The sequence below is a fragment of the Schizosaccharomyces pombe genome (genome assembly GCF_000002945.2).
Source record: "Schizosaccharomyces pombe strain 972h- genome assembly, chromosome: III".
NCBI classification, from domain to species: Eukaryota; Fungi; Ascomycota; class Schizosaccharomycetes; order Schizosaccharomycetales; family Schizosaccharomycetaceae; genus Schizosaccharomyces; species Schizosaccharomyces pombe.
This window is the reverse complement of record NC_003421.2, coordinates 489,258-507,995: the sequence shown is the minus strand read 5'-3', so window position 1 is coordinate 507,995 and position 18,738 is coordinate 489,258. Positions and strand designations below refer to the sequence as shown.

General features: G+C 36.0%; 6 protein-coding genes and 8 long non-coding RNA genes across 14 annotated transcripts, besides 4 other annotated features; 7 read left to right on the top strand and 7 right to left on the bottom strand.

The window, feature by feature from the left end:
• Positions 1 to 653: 653 nt before the first annotated feature.
• On the bottom strand, positions 654 to 1,095 carry SPOM_SPNCRNA.6883. Its single transcript, NR_196225.1, has one exon. It is a non-coding gene; the product is annotated as a non-coding RNA (long non-coding RNA).
• An 11-nt stretch (positions 1,096 to 1,106) lies between these two features.
• On the top strand, positions 1,107 to 1,646 carry rpl3601 (60S ribosomal protein L36). The gene is made up of 2 exons (NM_001022843.3): positions 1,107 to 1,342; positions 1,504 to 1,646. Exons 1-2 carry the CDS (start codon positions 1,121 to 1,123, stop codon positions 1,579 to 1,581), a joined length of 300 nt encoding a protein of 99 aa, NP_587850.1. The 5' UTR covers positions 1,107 to 1,120; the 3' UTR covers positions 1,582 to 1,646.
• Positions 1,508 to 2,198, bottom strand: SPOM_SPNCRNA.6882. The gene has a single exon (NR_196224.1). It is a non-coding gene; the product is annotated as a non-coding RNA (long non-coding RNA).
• SPOM_SPNCRNA.6881 lies at positions 1,750 to 2,290 on the top strand. The gene has a single exon (NR_196223.1). It is a non-coding gene; the product is annotated as a non-coding RNA (long non-coding RNA).
• A 212-nt stretch (positions 2,291 to 2,502) lies between these two features.
• SPOM_SPNCRNA.1141 lies at positions 2,503 to 3,285 on the top strand. The gene has a single exon (NR_149994.1). It is a non-coding gene; the product is annotated as a non-coding RNA, possible alternative UTR (long non-coding RNA).
• Positions 2,645 to 3,090, bottom strand: SPOM_SPNCRNA.6880. The gene has a single exon (NR_196222.1). It is a non-coding gene; the product is annotated as a non-coding RNA (long non-coding RNA).
• Positions 3,286 to 3,333: 48 nt separating the features above from the next.
• Positions 3,334 to 5,069, top strand: erv29 (cargo receptor protein). The gene has a single exon (NM_001022842.3). It carries the CDS (start codon positions 3,471 to 3,473, stop codon positions 4,377 to 4,379), a length of 909 nt encoding a protein of 302 aa, NP_587849.1. The 5' UTR covers positions 3,334 to 3,470; the 3' UTR covers positions 4,380 to 5,069.
• A 46-nt stretch (positions 5,070 to 5,115) lies between these two features.
• raf2 (CLRC ubiquitin ligase complex subunit Raf2) lies at positions 5,116 to 7,231 on the bottom strand. Its single transcript, NM_001022841.3, has one exon. The coding sequence runs from the start codon at positions 7,135 to 7,137 to the stop codon at positions 5,227 to 5,229; it is 1,911 nt and encodes a 636-aa protein (NP_587848.1). The 5' UTR covers positions 7,138 to 7,231; the 3' UTR covers positions 5,116 to 5,226.
• SPOM_SPNCRNA.6879 lies at positions 5,387 to 5,993 on the top strand. The gene has a single exon (NR_196221.1). It is a non-coding gene; the product is annotated as a non-coding RNA (long non-coding RNA).
• A 47-nt stretch (positions 7,232 to 7,278) lies between the features above and the next one.
• Positions 7,279 to 7,626: an LONG TERMINAL REPEAT.
• Positions 7,627 to 7,687: 61 nt separating this feature from the next.
• Positions 7,688 to 8,045: an LONG TERMINAL REPEAT.
• A 67-nt stretch (positions 8,046 to 8,112) lies between these two features.
• Positions 8,113 to 11,878, top strand: kcs1 (inositol polyphosphate kinase). The gene has a single exon (NM_001022840.3). It carries the CDS (start codon positions 8,230 to 8,232, stop codon positions 11,131 to 11,133), a length of 2,904 nt encoding a protein of 967 aa, NP_587847.1. The 5' UTR covers positions 8,113 to 8,229; the 3' UTR covers positions 11,134 to 11,878.
• On the bottom strand, positions 9,403 to 13,616 carry SPOM_SPNCRNA.6878. The gene has a single exon (NR_196220.1). It is a non-coding gene; the product is annotated as a non-coding RNA (long non-coding RNA).
• sec8 (exocyst complex subunit Exo4) lies at positions 12,063 to 17,980 on the top strand. Its single transcript, NM_001355880.2, has 9 exons — positions 12,063 to 12,229; positions 12,274 to 12,323; positions 12,384 to 13,993; positions 14,042 to 14,216; positions 14,258 to 14,396; positions 14,447 to 14,888; positions 14,934 to 15,164; positions 15,212 to 16,568; positions 16,714 to 17,980. Exons 1-8 carry the CDS (start codon positions 12,070 to 12,072, stop codon positions 15,624 to 15,626), a joined length of 3,222 nt encoding a protein of 1,073 aa, NP_001342752.1. The 5' UTR covers positions 12,063 to 12,069; the 3' UTR covers positions 15,627 to 16,568; positions 16,714 to 17,980.
• On the bottom strand, positions 13,758 to 14,010 carry SPOM_SPNCRNA.6877. The gene has a single exon (NR_196219.1). It is a non-coding gene; the product is annotated as a non-coding RNA (long non-coding RNA).
• Positions 14,829 to 18,215, bottom strand: brl2 (histone H2B-K119 ubiquitin ligase complex (HULC) subunit, ubiquitin-protein ligase E3 Brl2). The gene is made up of 2 exons (NM_001022838.3): positions 17,839 to 18,215; positions 14,829 to 17,774 (listed from the first exon to the last, which is right to left on the bottom strand). The coding sequence occupies exons 1-2, from the start codon at positions 17,926 to 17,928 to the stop codon at positions 15,822 to 15,824; spliced, it is 2,043 nt and encodes a 680-aa protein (NP_587845.1). The 5' UTR covers positions 17,929 to 18,215; the 3' UTR covers positions 14,829 to 15,821.
• An 83-nt stretch (positions 18,216 to 18,298) lies between these two features.
• Positions 18,299 to 18,621: an LONG TERMINAL REPEAT.
• Positions 18,600 to 18,738: part of an LONG TERMINAL REPEAT that runs on past the window's edge.

The following is an 18,738-nucleotide window of genomic DNA, read 5'->3' as shown; positions in this document are numbered from 1 at the left end:
GTTACTCCACTCTAGATAACGTTATGTAAGCCAATAATAAAGTTGATCCCTTCAAAAACGATATTGTTTAATATCGAACGTGTTAAGCTTCCGTATATCCGGTTTAGTAACGAGTTTCAAGAGCGGTAAATGTCAAGCAGTAAAGGGTTCCCGACTAATATAGTAAGGATCTCTCGGATGTGAAATAAGGAACGCTAGGAGCTATCGATGTCACTTGCTAGTGAAATTTTCATAACAAGAGGAGTCTTCCTTCTGATGATGGGAATGTTACTTTCCAGCGAATTCGTCTGAGGGTTCTGTAAATATTTGGTTGGGACTGGTTATCCATTATCTCATACACCACCGATGTTGCTGAAACGGAGAACTCGTTTTCTCACCGTCAGGGATTTACAAGATGAGTACGATCATGGCACAATTAGCACCCATAACGTCTATCTCTGAAAATCGCCATTCTTGAGATCATAGACAGCAAAACGATGAAAGAAAGACAATACCTCTTCTAAAGAAAAGATATTACGAGATGCGGTGGAATGCGTTATCAGTCATTTCTAAATACGGTAGAAAATGCGGGAATTGAAGGAGCGTGGATACTGTGATATTTCGGGATGCTCAAGGATTTGTATGACTGCTGTTTCATTGCTGCTTATAAAATACATTACTAATCAATTTGAGTGCAAGGGATTACCCATGTTCTTGTCTGTAGCCTTTCGTCTGCTGCGTACGAGGGCATGGCATTGCTGGGAGACTGAATGACATACATTTACTCGTAGGGGCAACTCTAATTTCAAAAAAAACGAACCGTTCGTTATAATTTATGGCATAATACGTTTTATTATGTAGTGTTTCAGTACTATGTAATAACCGTTCTCGACTTTACCCTTTGAAACCCGCAGATGGAAGCAATTTCCATTGTTTACAATACAATGAGAACCTGTAGTATTGCCTCCTTTACTTACGCTAAAAATTGATAAGCCATACAGAGGTAGGAATCGTTATTTCGTGCGATTTTTTTGGTTAAAGGGATGTAGGTTAGGGTTGAGTTTTGTGACCGTTATTTTCGTTAAGGGCAGTGATAGTCTGTACTATAGCGCAGTAAGTTTTCCCCTACACCAATCTCACAATGGCACCTGGTCTGGTTGTTGGTTTAAACAAAGGAAAGGTTTTGACCAAGCGTCAACTTCCTGAGCGTCCTTCTCGCCGTAAGGGACAATTGTCCAAGCGTACTTCTTTTGTCCGTTCTATCGTTCGTGAGGTTGCTGGATTCGCTCCCTATGAGCGTCGTGTCATGGAATTGATCCGTAACTCCCAAGACAAGCGTGCCCGCAAATTGGCCAAGAAGAGGGTATGTAAAATTTTGTTCTGTTACTGTACATGCTCGTAGAGAGCTTCAAAGCTTAGTATACTCAAATTCACTTGTGGTATTTTGAGACTCGGAGCTATGAATACTGTAATGGGATATTATGTTTTGTTATTGAATTTATTCTTATTCTAACAACTTTTTAGCTCGGTACCCTTAAGCGTGCCAAGGGAAAGATTGAAGAGCTTACCTCTGTCATCCAAAGCTCTCGTTTGGCTCACTAAAAAATCCCTGTTTATGTTTTGTAATAAATAAAAAGGATTTCATGCTATGACAACAATTGTAAAAAGGTCGTGTGTAGTTGAAAATTAGCTAGGTAGTTGGTGAAAGAGTAGAAAACTCAGCTGTGATAAGTTAGTCTACAGTGGGTAAGTAATTCAATAGTGTGCGAATGGAATTGAAGAGTAAGAATGGTTCTTTCATGCATGTACATGTTAAATTTAATGTTCTTTGATATTCAAAGAAACATTTGGTTTAACATGTAGTGTCTCATCAAATATGGATGTGGCAAGATTTGCTTCAACTAAAATATGCAATATCGAAAACATAGTTTTCCTTCTGGAATTTCGAGACACAGGATTGTTATTGTGCTTTTCAAAAAAGTGCCGAGAGATTGCGAGTAAGTAGTTGAAGTAAAGTCATCATACTGAAGAGAAAAACCATAGATATGTTTTATTAAAACATCCAATTAGTCGTCAAATCATCAGTTATTCAGCATATGTTGAAAAGTAGGCATAGAGTCGGGCGAAGCAACGAAAATTCGTAAGGATGTGAAAATAAATTTTAATTATATTTTCCCAAGAAATATGTAATTTTCTCTTTCTGCTTTCGTCTTTTTTTTTTTATTTCAGCTATATGCTACTAAACAATTTTTGTAACGAAAAGACTTCGCTTCGGTAACTTTACACTTTATTGCTAATGTGCATTTGCTCAAATCACACTTCCAGCAATTGTACTACATTGTCACATATAATGAAGTTTTTTTTTAAGAAGATGAACCATTAATTTAAATACAAGACGAATTCATAAATTTTTTTATCTTTTTTTTTTTTATGTGTGAAAATTGCTACTCCGGCGGGTTCAGTCGGCTTTTCTAAATGCCTTAAAATAAAAATAAAAGTGCACTTATAATTGTTATGATTATTTAATAATACAATATCCCGCCAAAAAAAATAAGAAAAAAATAAAAATAAAATAAATTTAATAATAAGCTAATATTCACATTGATGTTGCTATAAAGGATTTACCAAAATTTCCACGGATAATAAGTTTGTTTTCGCCGTCAAATGACTATATTGAGATTTGAACTTAACTCACGTATTTGACCTATATACGATACCCTTCTTTAAAATTTTGTTTGTATAAAGTTTTTACAAATGTTCATTACAACGACTCTTGCTAAGAAAGTAATAGCTTTTGTAATGTCAAGTGTAAATATCACACACATAAAACTTAACTTCCACTAAATTCATTTAATTATGACACTAACTTGAAAGTATTCATTTGTGATATGGAAATGGGGCCTTTTATTAATTTATTTTTGCTTTTCATCAATAAATGTGATCAATTAACGACTCATGTTAATTTTCAAACTACATCCGAACGCCATCCAAATATAGTTTCTAAAATTTAAACCTATATTTTCAAGCTTTAAAAATCATTACAAAGCAGCTTTCATAAGTCTTTGGCTCTCCTAAATATCCCATTCTTTAACTCACTGCAAGAGGTAATAATTTCTTAGACTACACTAAACCAATTTGCGCTTAATAGCGAGCCTTAAAATAAAAAATCAGTGTAGAGGTTGAAGAATATTCAGGAATCTCAATAAAAATAAAAAAAATAAGGATCATAGAATTATTTAAATTATCCCAAATTCATCAAATTGTAATGCTGTCCTTTTAGGAAATTCTGGTTTGCCCTGGATGACGACTGCATGCCAACAGGCCATAAGGAGCAACAAAGGAAGAGACAAACTTGCGCTTCTCCATACAAGAGGTTGAATTGAGGAAACTGGAAGTTGGCCTTATCAAGTTATTTCTAAGAGATATTTGAAGTTTAAGGATTAAATATTTATAGACACCAAAAAAACCCCGAATTAATACGAGCTGAAAAGATGACTTCACGTTCGCCGTTTTCGACAATCCCGCTTTCTATGAACCAGGATTCATATCAAACAAGGACTACTGTGGGTATCAGAAAAAAGACATTTTCAGAGCGAGCATGTCAGTTTATGGAGCAAGCTGAAACGTTCATGGCACCATTTACTCCGTATATGCCGCTCTTGGGTCGATTCCTAATTGTCGCTACTTATTTCGAAGACGCTATTCGGATCGTTACTCAATGGCCTGAACAAGTATCTTATATGCGGGACTACCGCAGATTTCGTTTTGGGACTGCTCCGTTGCTGCTGTTTGTTTGTGTTGTACTGATGTTGGTTGGTTCGACATTGGTCGTGTTTAAAAAGCGTCAGGCATATGCCATCGGCTCTCTTTTGTTTGTTACACTTTTACAAGCGTTTGCATATGGGCTCATCACCAGTGGTGAAATGTTCTTTCGTAACATGAGCGTGATCGGTGGATTATGCCTTGTTGCCAGTGACACCTTTATTCATCGTCGTATCAATAGATTTGCAGGTTTACCGGCCGTCTCCGAACACAATAAACGTACTTATTTCCAACTAGCTGGGCGTGTTCTTTTGATCTTTATGTTTTTGGGTCTTTTGGCTAAGGAAGGAAGTGGGATTTCTTGGACTCGAATTCTAGTTCATATTTTGTCTGTTACAGCCTGTGCCATGGTGGTCATTGGTTTTAAGGCTAAATTCTTCGCTGCAGTCCTCGTTCTTATTCTATCTGTTGCCAATTTCATTATCAACAGCTTCTGGTCGGTTCCTCGTGAAAGTCCCTATCGTGACTTTTATCGTTACGACTTTTTCCAAACCTTGTCTATTGTTGGTGGTCTCCTATATCTCGTCAACACTGGACCGGGCAAGTTTTCCGTTGATGAAAAGAAAAAGATTTATTAAGCCAAAATACTGCGTGTTTCTTAAAAAAAAATGAAAATGTTGTTTTATTTTTTAATTTTTTTATGATTTGATTTAATTTGTCAACCTTGTCCTTTTATATCATAAAATCCTTATTTTACAGGTACTTTTCTTTCACAGGATCTTGCCTATTTGTACATTCCTTTGTTTACTTTGGCTCCATTCTTGTATTAGAGTTGAAATTACACTTTCTTCTATCTATGAGTGGGATCGAATTTAGGATATTATCCTATCACATTAATTTTTTTATGTCAAAGAAGTGAGCCTCATCATACTCATGTTTGCTCCTACTGATTCATGATTAGATGATTCTATTTACGTTTACAAAACCAAAAAGATGGGTAATCGTCGCGTATGGTCCGTATTTTCTGGAACAATTTTTTAATAGTATTGCTCTTTTCTAAAATAAATACTCGTTTTTTGCTCGTTTTCCTTACGCATGAACATTTAGTAGTTCTTGGCGTTTACATTCCTCTGTTTTTATTTTATCGCTTGGTCTCAGTTATTATCAAAAATGGGTTCTGGTATTTTGAACGGCCATTAACTTTACAATTGTAAAGGGTTGGTGTTTGATTTTGTTTGATCGTCCTATATTACATTTGACAAATAATTCAGCTATTTGTACACTTTAATAGGCACATTTATAAGCGTATCAAATTGTTGTTACAAAATGTGTTTTTGAAATTGTTTATGAACACATGATATTTGTAAAGTAAAGTGTATTTGACATTAGCCATGTAAAATTGTAATCCTTTATAAACATACTATATATTAACTTTAATGCAGTGTGTCTTTTGTTAATTACTAGTAAAAATCATCATATCTATCATTAATTTATGTTGTACATTATGTGTTCAAGTTTATTTGTAAACGATCGGACACTGTTCGAAGGAGTTTTAAATATAAACTTGGAATCTACATGTCCTAAAAGATGATCGTAAATGACCTGAGAAGGTTTATACGGGTTGTCACAAACAGCAAAATACAAACAATTTTGTACTGGACATGACCAAATACCAGTCTGTAAATCCGGACTAACTTTTAAAGCCTCAACTTTCTCCAAGTTATATGAATATAATCCAGTGTCTTGTTTAAAATCTGTTTCCTTTTTGGATAAGCAGGAAGATGCGGAAGCTAAATCGAGCAGTTTTGTAGGTCTATACGGTAAAGTCGACCTCGTTGACCTATTACAAGGGAATAAATTTGTTCGATCCAGCCATACCTGATCGCATAAATTTGGAGTTGATGAATATACTTTGGGATATTTGTTGCGAAGTAATTTCAATAATTCATCATAGAAGCTGAATGCAGGCCAATAACCAAAAGAAATAGAAAAAAGTTTAACAAAGTCAGGAAGAACTGTAACAAAATTTTTTTCAAAAATTTCCTCCGTAAAACTGAAAGCGACAGCTGAGTGATTAATGTATTGTTCATATGTATAATCTGAGCCAGAAAGGCCTGATCCAATATCAAATAACAAGAAATGAAATAATATCTTGGCCGCCAATTGAGCATTTGAGAAATCTAGTTTCATGCATATTAGAGTCCTCAAGAGATGTAGACTTGTTTTTTCTCCATTGTTACAATGCATGAATAAATAATCATAACAATATCCACGGAATTGAGATCGTGCTTGTTGAACAGAAGATCTAAAACCAATTGCGTGCTTAATATCATTAAAAAGCTTAGTACCTCTCCACGTGAAAGCAGTATGCATAATTTGCAAAAGGGTTTCGCCGTGGGAAGAAAGTTTATTCAAAGCTTCCAAATTTGTTATTTGTAGCTGTTGAGCAATAACGCTGCAAACTTCTTGAAGGCTAATATAACGTTGATGCTTCGGAGAGGTTGAAACTTGTATTCTTTTCCATAATGATATCGATTCAATATTTGGATCAACAATCCTTAAACCGGAAAGCCAAATATCATTCAAAGGAAACCGTAATGGAGAAGTTCTTTTTACAACTCCTAGTTGTGGTGTTGCTGTGGGAGAGGAAATGCTAAACGGTTGCTCGGGTAAATTAATTAAAGTAAGAGCTTGGTTTAAAGAGCTTTTCATAGTAGTATTATTGTCCGATGGATTGTTTGACGATAACTTTGATTTCTTTCGCTCTTGACGAGCATTGTAAATGTTTTTATTAATTTGTAAAATCAGATGTTCGTATGAAGATCGAATTCTTATAAAAAAAGGTGATTCAGACCATACATGTAATGAAGAAGTCGCAACCATTTGGGTTAACAGAAAGCGAATATGTTTTTGCACTAAGAGAATTGCTTGAAAACAAGAAGGAAGCTCTAGCTTTTCCTTTAAAACTTCGATATAATTATCGTAATCTTCTAACGTACCAGATATCATATCATCTTTGAATTTTGTCTTAATAAGGTAAAACAATCGATTCTTCTCGCTGATCTGTTCGTAAATGGCTTTATACTCAGAAGAAGGAGACAAAATTCCGTATCTTCTTTGAGGTGTAACGATCCATATGCTCATAGTTTCTTTCTCAGGAACGTCTTTTAGATTGTATGTCCAAACAGGCGATATTTTTATCGAGTATCCCAGAACAATGCTCTCATCAAACAATGGTTCTTGCTCATCCTTTTCAGAAGATAAAATTCCTGTTAATGAATAAGGGCCATATTCTAGAACGTCCTCTAAATCTACTAATTCCCCTGCTTTATTTGTAACGCAAACTTGTTCAATCAAATCAGTTTTCCGCTTTTTTTCAGCACGTACGGGCGGCATCGCTAGCTTTTTCCTTTTCCCCAAAAACAATACTCTTCGAAGTAATATTGCCTATTACTATAGACGGCATATTTTTGAGGTAAACATTGGTGTTAAATTTCTGATCTCTGCTTCTGAAATTTAAGAGAAGGGTATCCATTGTACTGCACAAATATATAATTAACGTCTAGTGCGTTATACTTACGATACGTTAACAATCACTATACCTATAATTGTGTTTTACCAACATTTCTTTCGGCCGTGAACATACGTTGCTTCTAAAGTACTTATTCTTTAATTAGAAAAATATTGATGAAGTTTGATTTGTACTCCTCAGCTGATTGTAAACTATTTTAGTGCACATATAATACTATACGATATCTCTTAATATTTTGATATATTTATTATTGTATAGAAAACAGAATTTTATTTAACATTATTTTTTATATTAGGAAAACCCACCGCAGTTCTAAAGTATCATTAAGTGTTTTAATGATTGCATAGCTGACACAATGCGTAATTTAATGACAGATACGGTGTATTATTATGTGGATCTTTAGAGTAGAATAATTGTAAGCTACGCAGTTTGGTATCTGATTTAAGGATACGTAGAACTGCGGTGAGTTTTCCTTGTGATCTATTATATTACAATACGCAGGTTGTATAAGTAGCAACTGAGTATAGGTATTGTATTAACTGGGTTATAATGTTACCTATCACTAATATAGCTCATAACTGAACCTCGTTCCTCAGTTCAGTTGTAACGCTATTTATAATATTTCTAAATAGTTGTTATCAACGGGTATCTACGTATATAGACGGATAGTTACCCGTGATTATCAATAAACGGATCTTAGCTAGTATTCCAACATATGACATATAGTGATACGCAACGTAGTGTATCATAGCGTAGTGTAGTATTGCTGACAATAATGAATTTAAGTAGTTTCACTATACGCCTCATTATACTGTAAGCTAGAGCAAAGTAAGAAACTTGCCAAGAACCAAAGCGGGTCTCTGCGAAAGGTAAACTAATAAAAATCGGACAAATTGGAGGAATTGAAGGGGAATTAAGGAAAAATATTAATTTAATAGAGATAAACTTATGAATTTATGCAGAACGCACCAAAGTGTTACCTGCCGAATTCACGTAAAGGCAGAGACGTGAATTTTCATGATCGAGGTCCTGAAACGTTAAAATGCTTGTACGATGAATCAGAAGATAACAATAATTTTACTATGCATTCTGAATCCATAGGTCCTAAGTCATTAGACAGTTTATCGCCTAGAAGGCTAAGTAACTATTCATCTGCTGTAGACCCTCGAACTACGAGCTTGGAAGATGTCCCTCGCTTAATTTTAACAAGAAGTAATTCACAAGAACAAACCCCTTTGAGAACACACACCCCTGTTGAATATATGAGTGATTCAATTCACAAGAGTCTAGCTGACTTGCAATTAGGTGGTTCCTCTTATTCAGTTGCTGAATCACCAGTACCGGTGCTGCAGTCTTCAGCCGTTTCTGAAGCTGATGATATGGCAAGTGCTCATTCTGCTCATCCGTCTCGAAAGGCAAGCAGGTCATTACGTCTCTTTGAGTCTTCTACCTCCAATAACTTAGAAACCGGTAACAGTACTAATACTGCTTTGCACAACGTGTCGAGTCCTCTTGAATCTGTTTCTGAAAGGCTCTCCAAATCTGGATCACCAAGTGTTGGTGCTCAGCATGATTTAGATGAAGTTATTTCCGAAAAAGATACATCACTAAGTCGAAGATCATCTCGTGGTCGGAGCTCAGCTCCTAAACGAAGAAAAGATAGTGGTAGTTCTAAAACCACAGCCACCTACATACCACATAATCCTTCTAAAAAGTCATCTCAACACCTCCCTTTACTACCTGATGCTTCGTTTGAGCTTGAAAGGTCGGTATCCCGTTCTTATCAAAGTCCTGCATCCACCCCGCGATCATCTGTATCATCTGTCTCATCATCTCCTCCTGAAGACCATCCTTTTTTCCATTGGAATGTTGATTATCCGGTTACTGTACGATTGGAACCCTTCAAACATCAAGTCGGTGGACATACGGCTTTCTTCCGGTTTTCTAAAAGAGCCGTTTGCAAACCACTTACAAGAAATGAAAATACGTTTTATGAAACTATTGAAGCTTGCCATCCAGAATTGCTTCCCTTTATCCCAAAGTATATTGGTGTTTTAAATGTGACTCATACTATTACTAAAACAGAAGAAAACGATTCTACTACGGAATATGTCAATACAGAATCATCGTCTAAAACACCTGCCCCCCATAAACACACATTTAACAGCTGTTATCAGAAAAAAGACTATGGATACATTCCAGAGGTTAGTGTTGAGCAAAACCGTCATATTTTTCCTGAATGGATGCTTCCCGACAAAAGATCTCATTCTTATGGAAGCCCCAAATCTTTACACCATAAATCATCTTCAGCCGGAGAACGGCCAGTATCTCCTACTTTCGTGGCTGATATACCGCCCAAAACTCCATGGGGAACCACATTAATTAACAGAAAACTGCGAGAGGAAGTTCTACGAGAAGTTTTTGCTCCCAAGCATGCAAGACGTCGACTTGGAACTCGTTTCCATTCAAGGAGTTCCCATCGACCTTCTGTTTTTCGTGATAATTCGGTTGCTTTTGGACAATTGGATAATGGAAACACATCTAGCCGAGCTCGTGATAAGGATGCAGATCCTAACAAAAGCTTATCCTGTAGCGTTGAAGATAAACATTACGACTTGCATTCCGCCGTTGCCGAAGAAAATGAAGAAGTCGACGAGGAACTCCTCAACGTACCGTCCAATAATCAAGGTAAGTCATATAGACGCTTTTCATCAGATGCTGTTTGGGAAGAACCAGAATCTAACGAGTTTCCTCGGGTTTCTGGTACAATGGAGGATTATGATTCAAGGGAGTCAACAGGACATACAATAAAGGAACTACGAAGTACACCGAACTCGCATGGAACTGTACCCGATGACTCTATTTTTGCTATGGACAATGAAGAAAACAGCGAGTTACCTCCACCTCTAGAACCAGCAGAAATTGGAGATCCATTCAGGAGCGTAAATGATCCTAGGCGAGTACTCTCTCTTCCACACATGGCATCCGCCGATGAAGATCACCGGATTCCAGCAAGCGATAATCAAAACAATAATAATAATGATGCTAATGCCCTCGCGGAAAATTCGGAATCTCAACATTCTACCCAGATTGAGAGATATATTGTGATTGAAGACTTAACGAGTGGAATGAAAAGACCTTGTGTGTTGGATGTCAAGATGGGTACTAGACAATACGGAATAATGGCTACGGAGAAAAAGAAAGCCTCACAAACTAAAAAGTGTGCGATGACTACATCTCGAGTTCTTGGTGTCCGAATATGTGGAATGCAAGTTTGGCATCCTTGGCTTCAATCATATACATTTGAAGATAAGTATGTAGGTCGTGATATTAAAGCAGGAGAGGAATTTCAACACGCATTGATGCGTTACTTAGGGAAAACGGATGACGATGAAGACAATAGCCATCTCTTGGTGCATCATATTCCCACGATAATTAGAAAGCTAGAGCAGTTAGAGCAAATTGTTAGGTTTCTTAAAGGATCCCGCTTGTATGCTAGTTCATTACTATTTTTATATGATGGGGAGCCGCCGCCAAGCGACAAATCCAGCAAAGAAAAAGTCAAGCCTCGTGAAATTGACATTCGGATTGTTGATTTTGCCAATTGTGTTTTTGCTGAGGATAAAGAGCTTTTAGCAAAAGCTACATGTCCTCCTCAACACAAAGACACGTATGATCGAGGATACGTACGAGGTTTACGGACTTTGAGGCTATACTTTCTAAAAATATGGAAGGAAGCTAAGGGAATGCAAATTGCGGAACGGGGCTATGAAGACAGTCTCTCTAATGCTTACGATGAACTTGGGGGATTGATGAGTTATTCAAATGATGATGACTCTTGCGGAGAGACGTCTACCTAATAATTCAAATGGTAGCTTTAAAATGTTGCTTGATGCATTTAGTTTCAAAGCACTCTAGAACTTACATTCATCGCTTTGTTGAATATTTCTTGGCAAAAGTGTTTATCGATAGTTTGCGCACTGAGTTGTTCATTGAGCTCGGAAGCTTGAGACCCGCTATTTATTTATATTACTTCAAATTGGCAATCCGTTATATAAAGAAGTCGTTAGTCTTTCATCTTTCTGTTTCGTTAAATTTCTTAATTCAGTGATTGTAACGAAGCTATGACAGTTGGAATCTTCTTGGATTATAAATTTTTTTTCCGCCCCCATTTGTTGTGTTGTTTGTGTTACAAGGATTACTGGTTTTAATACTTGTATCCTTCTAATGCCCTTAATCTCTCTTTTACTTTCTTATCTTTTAAGATTGTCATGTGTTGATTTTTGTAATGGAGAAAATGCATATTGAGATTGCGCATTTTTAACCGTTCTTTCTTTTTTAGTTTTTTTGTTACATCTGCACCCCTTTATTCTGACTTTTATTTTGGTCTTTGGCATTGCTCATATTATTATTCTCTTAATCATCTCATCATACCTTATTTTTTTATTATGGCATAGTTATTTATCAAAGTACTTTTCTGCGAAGTATCTTAATTTGCCTTTTCTTGGATGCTTGATTTTTCTGTTTATATTAGTATTATTTCGTGGTAGTAGTAGCTTAGTTACACCCTTATCATTCTTTTCTTATACAATAGTCCATCACCCCCATTAACTCTGAAACACATACAGAGTTCTTTTGCATGCTCCTTGTCAGTATAAAGTATTAAATCAAGGTGCGCTGTAATAAATAGCAGTGCGTTGGTCCACGTAATTCATATAGTGATTTCTTAGCTCTCCTTTCAAAGATAATACAGTCAATAGACATATCAAGCTAAAACTACTGACTATTTGACTTCCATGGATACCAGAGGCTATTCGGAAACGAAAAAAGGAAGGTATCCAGTGGGAAAGAAAAGCTTGGAATCTCCTAACGGCTACTCAAATTATGGAACTAGCATGGACAATGAATTGAGTTCAGAGTATGCATCGCGTGGAATGCACATAGGCGATTTAGAAAGTAAGGTGAAGCAGCAGGGAGTTTTGATTTAACCTTTATGCTAGATTTAGTAAATGAAATTGAGGATGAATGGAAAGACCTGGGAAGAGAAGACGTATGTTGCGTGAATAAGTGAAGATTGGAGGATGTTTGAATTTACTAACGAATGGTTAAGTATCAACCGATATCTACAGCGTTGGAACTATTAGATGACAGTAGCTTTGGAAGAGATTATAAGTCTTTTCTGAACGTTTACGATCGAATTAGTGCTGCATTACAAACGATTGCCCATACTCATAAAGATGACTTTACTCGAGGTATATCGGCTTATGGAGAAATAATGGAGGGAATTCAGAAGTGCAATTCGAGAATCATAGCATTAAAGCAATCCCTTGAGGCTTCGCAAGAATGCATTGGTAATACTAATAGCAAAGAGCTTCAACAAACATTGGCTCGTAGTTCTCAATACAAAAAAGTCATAAGTGTGCTCAAGGAACTTAATGAAGCCAACCAGCTGTTTGACAACTTTCATACGCTTGTTGATAGCAAGCAATATTATCATGCCAGCGATTTAATACGTCGTGTATGGGATGAATTAAGTCGTTCTGATTTTGACGGAATATTAGTAGTGGAGCAGTTTAAAAGTCGGATGACAGGACTCTTGTCACATTTAGAGGACATTCTATCTGAAGAGTTGGTTTCAATTACTTTCCTTAAAGATGCTGTCGCTTATCCCATAGTATCGTACTGCTCTCCAAATCCGCTGAGGGAAACTTCCAACCCATATTTTTTGAGAGATTTTTTAAAAAACAATGCAAATACATCAACTCTGGGCCAAAGTGAGCAATTGCGTTACCTAGAAGAAGCGCTTTCTTTAAAGTTGTCGGATTGCTTAAAAATGGATTATGGTAGAGACAGTTTACGTGATATACGTATTGTTTTGGAGTCATTGAATTTATTGGGAAAACTCCCCAATGCTATTTCATCTTTAAAGTCTCGTACTTCTGCGGAGATGTTTACTACGGTAGATTCTACTTCACGTGCAATCGTTAACAAATATTCACTCGGTAATAACGTTTCTACCGTTAATCCCTTTTCAAAATCACTTTATGATATAGGTTTGCACGCTGAGACTGATAGAGAGCATACTATGATTTCCGAGTTCTTGACGAACTTATTTACAAAATTAAGGTGTGTTTTAATGCATTATCGCGGTATCTCCGAATTCATGACCAAATTAGAGACTAAAACACCAAAGCATGCTTCATCTTCTCACAAATCTAGCATTATGTCTGTTAACTCGGACCCCACAAGCCCAAAGGTATCAAAATTTGATACTTCTGATAGCACGTTTCCATTTGATACGTTGCTGCAAGCATTCGAGAGCGAAATTAGGTTAATGTTAAAAGATTATCTTATTTCCAAAGAAGAGTATATTGAAAATAGTGGAAATTTCGTTGTTGGAACTGAGATGTCCATATACAACCTCCCTGGCGAAAATGAAGAAGATAAACTTTTCGACGTAACAAACGAAATTGCTGTGGAGAACAAAAGTAATGCGTTTTATGCCAGAATAAATGAGTTGGTTAACGAAAAGGCTCCAGAGCTTATTCTTAATAAATCAAATGCTTCAGTTTCCACTATTGAACTATTTTCTGGAAGTTCGAAAGAAATTGTACGTTTGGCTGGCCACGTTGTATTTGTTGGGCCTTCGGTTTTTCATGCTTCGTCTGTCCTACCTCAAACCGTATTCTTTTTGGAAGACAGTGTGTCTATTTTGAAAAAGTACGTCAATTAAGTTGAGTTTGGATTATTTTGCTAACAAAAATTTAGCCCAAATATACCTCCTCAGTTTGCTGTTAATTTTATGAAAGAATTTTTAAGGGGAAGTTACATTCCACAATTATACAAGTTTATGTCGAGTCACTTTGACACCATAATGAAAGACGTGGGTGCGTTCCAATTGCACAGAGATTGGAAGATATACTCTAAAATCCCAATTTTTAAGGTATAGTCTCATTAAGAAGCTACGATTAACGTTAATTTTAGTGCCATGTGGCTATTGTTCAATATTTTCACGATCTTCAAGATTATTTGCCTATTGTTGCATTAAATTTGGTAGAATTTTATGAATTATTACATACTTTGCTTGTTCGTTTTCGCAACCATTGTTCTGATTATCTCTCTGGTATGTTTCATTTCCATTTTTTCACTGTTTCCCCAGCTTACCCTTTATAGATTTGTGCAGAACGGCTGTTCTCAAAGAATACAAACATGTCAACGAGGATACTGAAGATGTCGATGATACTGTTCGAGTAAAGCTACTTCACGACGATGTAACGTACCCTCAATTTATTAAATTCCTCAAGCAAAAAAATCCATCACTTGAAGGGTTAAATGAGCTTTGTCGAATGGAGAATAAGCGTTTATTACAATATGAAGATCGTGCGATTACGTCCGAAGTTAAACTTCCGGTATCGGTTTTATCCAAAGATTCCGACCTAGTGAACTCGGTTTCTTATCTTCATAACTCCATGGAATGGTTTCTTCAGCGCTGTTTTTCAAGATTTATGAACGGTTCGCGAAGAATGAACGTTTTGCAACAAAACCAAGCTAATTTCGGTGGTGACTTTTTACCAATTGATAATTTGTTGGGTAATAATTCGGATTTAATGAAGGGGTATGTTACTGTATGTATTGAACTTTATACTGATTTTTATAAAAGTGCATATAAAGAAGTCTTTGATTCTTTACAGAGGCTCCAATTCGATGCTTTACTGCTAATCCGAATGGAAGTTCGGTTACAGTACATTCATAGTATTAATCAAAGTGTAAACCTTCCTGACTATGTTGTCGAGTACCGCGGAAGACCAGATGCTTCGATAATGGCTCTCAACTCTACTATTGTGACGACGAATTTGAAACTCGAAACCTGTTTGAATGAATGGGAACGAAGGTAAATAACAAATGAATTCCTTATATTGATTTGCTAACTTTTTATAGGTTTGTATTCCAAGGTCTGAGTGAACTGGTTGATTCATCGCTATACTCTATCTTTTACAAAATAGAATCAATGAATAGAGGCAGCTGTCTTCAGATGCTGAAAAATATGTCAGCAATGATTCAGATTCTTAAGACGGTTAAGGAAATTCATGGCGACGTTGAATTTCCTAAATCTTCTAGAGTCTTTGGAATATACCAAAATGGTGCCAAGAAAATTATCGAGCACTTCATTGCTGCCCCCAAAAAGGAACTTTTGCCTGACGTTAAACAGATGGTCCGAATTTATTACCAGCGATTAATGAAAGATGCAAAAAGAAACGGAAGGGACGATCTTTATCGGCAGTATCAGAAAAAGATTGGCTCGGTTTTAACTCAGTTCGACAACACTGTGGGTGGTGCGAGAAAAAATCCTTAACCGTATAATATAGAATTTTAATTATAATGACGAGTAATGATTTTATAATAATAAATTTATTAACTAAAAACATAGATGCATTGGATAGTTTAAAAACTACGTGACCTAGTTTCAAAGATTATATTAAGGAAAATGATTTGTTATATATACAGCGTTTTCCTGAAAGACATAATTTACACAAATAAAACATATTCTTCAAAGATGTATCGGAATAACATCAGAAGCACCAAATCCACGACCGCAAATCGGGCATCTGCGTTGCCGTGTTTCAATCCGTTTTTGTATGCATTGGTAACAAAAGCCATGACCACAGAGAGAAATAATTCGATCTTTCCAGCGCTCGAAGTTACAAACTGAACACTTACACATGGCCCTAAAAGTTTTTAACTCTTCAGCTGACGTTGATACCCCAGTATCCTTTAACTTTCGCTTCTCTTTTTCATGCTCTTCATCTTGCTTGGAAAGTATATCTATAGAAGATGATAAATCTGAGCATTGAAATTCAAGGTCTGTTAATGTAGCATTATTTTTATCCATAAATTGCTGTAAATAAGACACCTTTTCTTCCAGGTTTTGAATAGTTGATTTTTGAGATGACTTTTTGACTTGAAACGTTGTTGATTGTTTTATAGAGTTATTTCGAACCGATGATAGACGGGCTAGCTGATCTTCAAACTCTATTATTCTATGGACAGCAGTGTCTTGGCTATTTAACATTTTTGAGATAATTTCGTTGGTCTTCTGGTACTTCTGGCGCAGTAACTTTACTTCAGCATGAAGACTATCTGTAGACTTCATGGTCAGAAAATATTTTTGCTCCGCCTTTTCCTTTTCGACACTAAATTTGGTTATCAATTCTTGATAATGGGAGTGGCTACTTTTCACAGTTTGCTGTTTTACCAACCTAAATGCTTTTTCAGTAGAAGCCAACTCTTTAGAAAGGTAAGTTGACAGATCTTTTTGTAACTCCAAATCGTTAAGGTCTACGAGCCGGATTTTGTTTGCAGCTTCACGGGTAGCCACCGCTTTTTTCTTTTCCAATACCATTGTCTCTAAATTCGCAAGTTCATCTAACTTGTCTTTGTAGACCTTCTCTTTTTGCTTTTTAGCTTCCAACTTCTTTTCAAGGGATAAGCTTAATTCAGTCTTTGCGTTATTAATTCTTTTTTCATCGTTTTGCATAACAGATATTTGATGATCAAGATCGTTTATTAACGGCTGATAGGAAGATTCAAAAACACCGTTAAAATTCTTTGACTGTTGCGACAATACATTTATTTCGTGAGAACATTCGGACAATAAGTGCTCTAATACGCGTAACTGCTCAGATGTCATAGAAACAGCTTCTTTAAGTGCTAAAAAGGAAGAGTATTTTTTCAAGTTTGTAGTTTCGACGTTGTTTAATGCGTTTTCTCGTTCCATAATTAATTTATCCATTTCATTAACGTTCGAATCCAAAATTTTAAGGCTTTGTGAGCGAGACTCCATTAAACCATTTTGTTGGTCTTGAAGCCTGGATAATTGTTGCAGTTGAGTACGTTGTTCAACCGTGCTAACTTTCTTTTCTTCATCTTTCCCCTTAGAGGAGGTGGTTGCTTCCTCTTTCACTTTAGTAGACTGGGGTCTCACTGATTCATTAATGCATTGCAAAGTAAAACTAGACGAGCGATCTGGTAGTTTTATAATTGAATGAAGCTGAGACCGAGTGGTATCCAATTCATCTAAAATCTTGTCAATATCCAAATTAATGGTGTTTAATTTCTCAGTAAGGGCAGAGTCATCAATTGATAAAACTGAAAAAGGATCTCTGGAGACCGAATTTGTGCTTGAGTCAACAGTAGACAAGAGTTTTTGAATGATGCTCAAGGCTTTAGTTTTATTATTTTTCACAGCGTCATTGAAGTATGAAAGCTCCGGGAATTTCTCCAAAATCGAAAAAACACCTTCACTCTCGAAGTCCTTCAGCTCATTGCCTTGAAACACAACGCTAAACTGCTGAAGTATTTCAGGCCACCAAGAGACCAAAGTAGCTAAAACTTTTAATTTCTCTTCTGCTAAATTTTGAAGTCCCTCTATTTTACTTTCTAACTCATCAAATTGAATGCTCCTCACTCTTACATCCTTTAATAAGTCTTCTTTAGAGACTTCCTTTAACAGAGTTAGCGACATGTCTTAACATTCGAATGCCTAAAGGCTCAACACGTTAACATACCTGAATATCATCATCTTGTATTTCTACATCTTCAAGTTCTCTTTTCTGGCCTAAGATTGTGGGGGCATCTGGTTTACCATTCTGATACATTCTCGAAAGTCGTATACATCAACCTATCAATATAAATTTCCTTTTTTTCAGAACAATTTGTTTTTTAACGAAAAAAGAAAACAGCCAAAACCTAAAAGACAGACTGTATTTTTCTTATACTAAACGTAATAACGCGTAATGAATAAGCAAGTTATAGATACGCGTCTTTACAGATCTATTTCAAATTCTCCTTCTTAGTTGAAACTTGCCGTATTGAAAATATGCAATTCGAAGCGAATTAAGTTAATTGCCATTCAATACAATAAAATGGGTAAAAGTGAAGTGGTAGAGGGCAGACACGAGTTTACGATCTATTTACTCAGTCACTAAACTACTTTAGTGAAAAATTGTCGTATTTGAAGAAATTCGAGTTAACTATCCATCTGGTATCCACTTTAACGAAATGTAAAATTGCGGTGAGTTTTCCTTGTGATCTATTATATTGCAACACACAGGTTGTATAAGTAGCAACTGAGTATAGGTATTGTATTAACTGGGTTATAATGTTACCTATCACTAGTATAGCTCATAACTGAACTGAGGAACGAGGTTCAGTTGTAACGCTATTTATAAATGGCTGTTATCAACGGGTATTTATGTACATAGACGAATAGTTACCTGTGATTATCAACAAGCGGATCTTAACTAGTATTTCAACATATGACATATAGTGATACACTACGTTGCGTATCACTATATGTCACATGTTCTAATTATATATCGTACCATGTATGATACGATATGGAGATTAATCTTAATGATAATCTATTCAGATCTATATTATCTGAATACTATAAATAGAGCTACCAC

What these genes read in the sequence shown, in the direction of transcription:
- kcs1 (NM_001022840.3), top strand. Translation starts at nt 8,230, where the DNA reads ATGCAGAACGCACCAAAGTGTTACCTGCCGAATTCACGTAAAGGCAGA.
- sec8 (NM_001355880.2), top strand. Translation starts at nt 12,070, where the DNA reads ATGGATACCAGAGGCTATTCGGAAACGAAAAAAGGAAGGTATCCAGTG. An exon ending in AATTCGGATTTAATGAAGGG is followed by an intron (nt 14,889 to 14,933) that starts GTATGTTACTGT and finishes TTTTTATAAAAG; the next exon opens with TGCATATAAAGAAGTCTTTG. An exon ending in TTGAATGAATGGGAACGAAG is followed by an intron (nt 15,165 to 15,211) that starts GTAAATAACAAA and finishes AACTTTTTATAG; the next exon opens with GTTTGTATTCCAAGGTCTGA.
- raf2 (NM_001022841.3), bottom strand. Translation starts at nt 7,137, where the DNA reads ATGCCGCCCGTACGTGCTGAAAAAAAGCGGAAAACTGATTTGATTGAA.
- erv29 (NM_001022842.3), top strand. Translation starts at nt 3,471, where the DNA reads ATGACTTCACGTTCGCCGTTTTCGACAATCCCGCTTTCTATGAACCAG.
- brl2 (NM_001022838.3), bottom strand. Translation starts at nt 17,928, where the DNA reads ATGTATCAGAATGGTAAACCAGATGCCCCCACAATCTTAGGCCAGAAA. An exon ending in TACAAGATGATGATATTCAG is followed by an intron (nt 17,775 to 17,838) that starts GTATGTTAACGT and finishes ACTCTGTTAAAG; the next exon opens with GAAGTCTCTAAAGAAGACTT.
- rpl3601 (NM_001022843.3), top strand. Translation starts at nt 1,121, where the DNA reads ATGGCACCTGGTCTGGTTGTTGGTTTAAACAAAGGAAAGGTTTTGACC. An exon ending in GCAAATTGGCCAAGAAGAGG is followed by an intron (nt 1,343 to 1,503) that starts GTATGTAAAATT and finishes ACAACTTTTTAG; the next exon opens with CTCGGTACCCTTAAGCGTGC.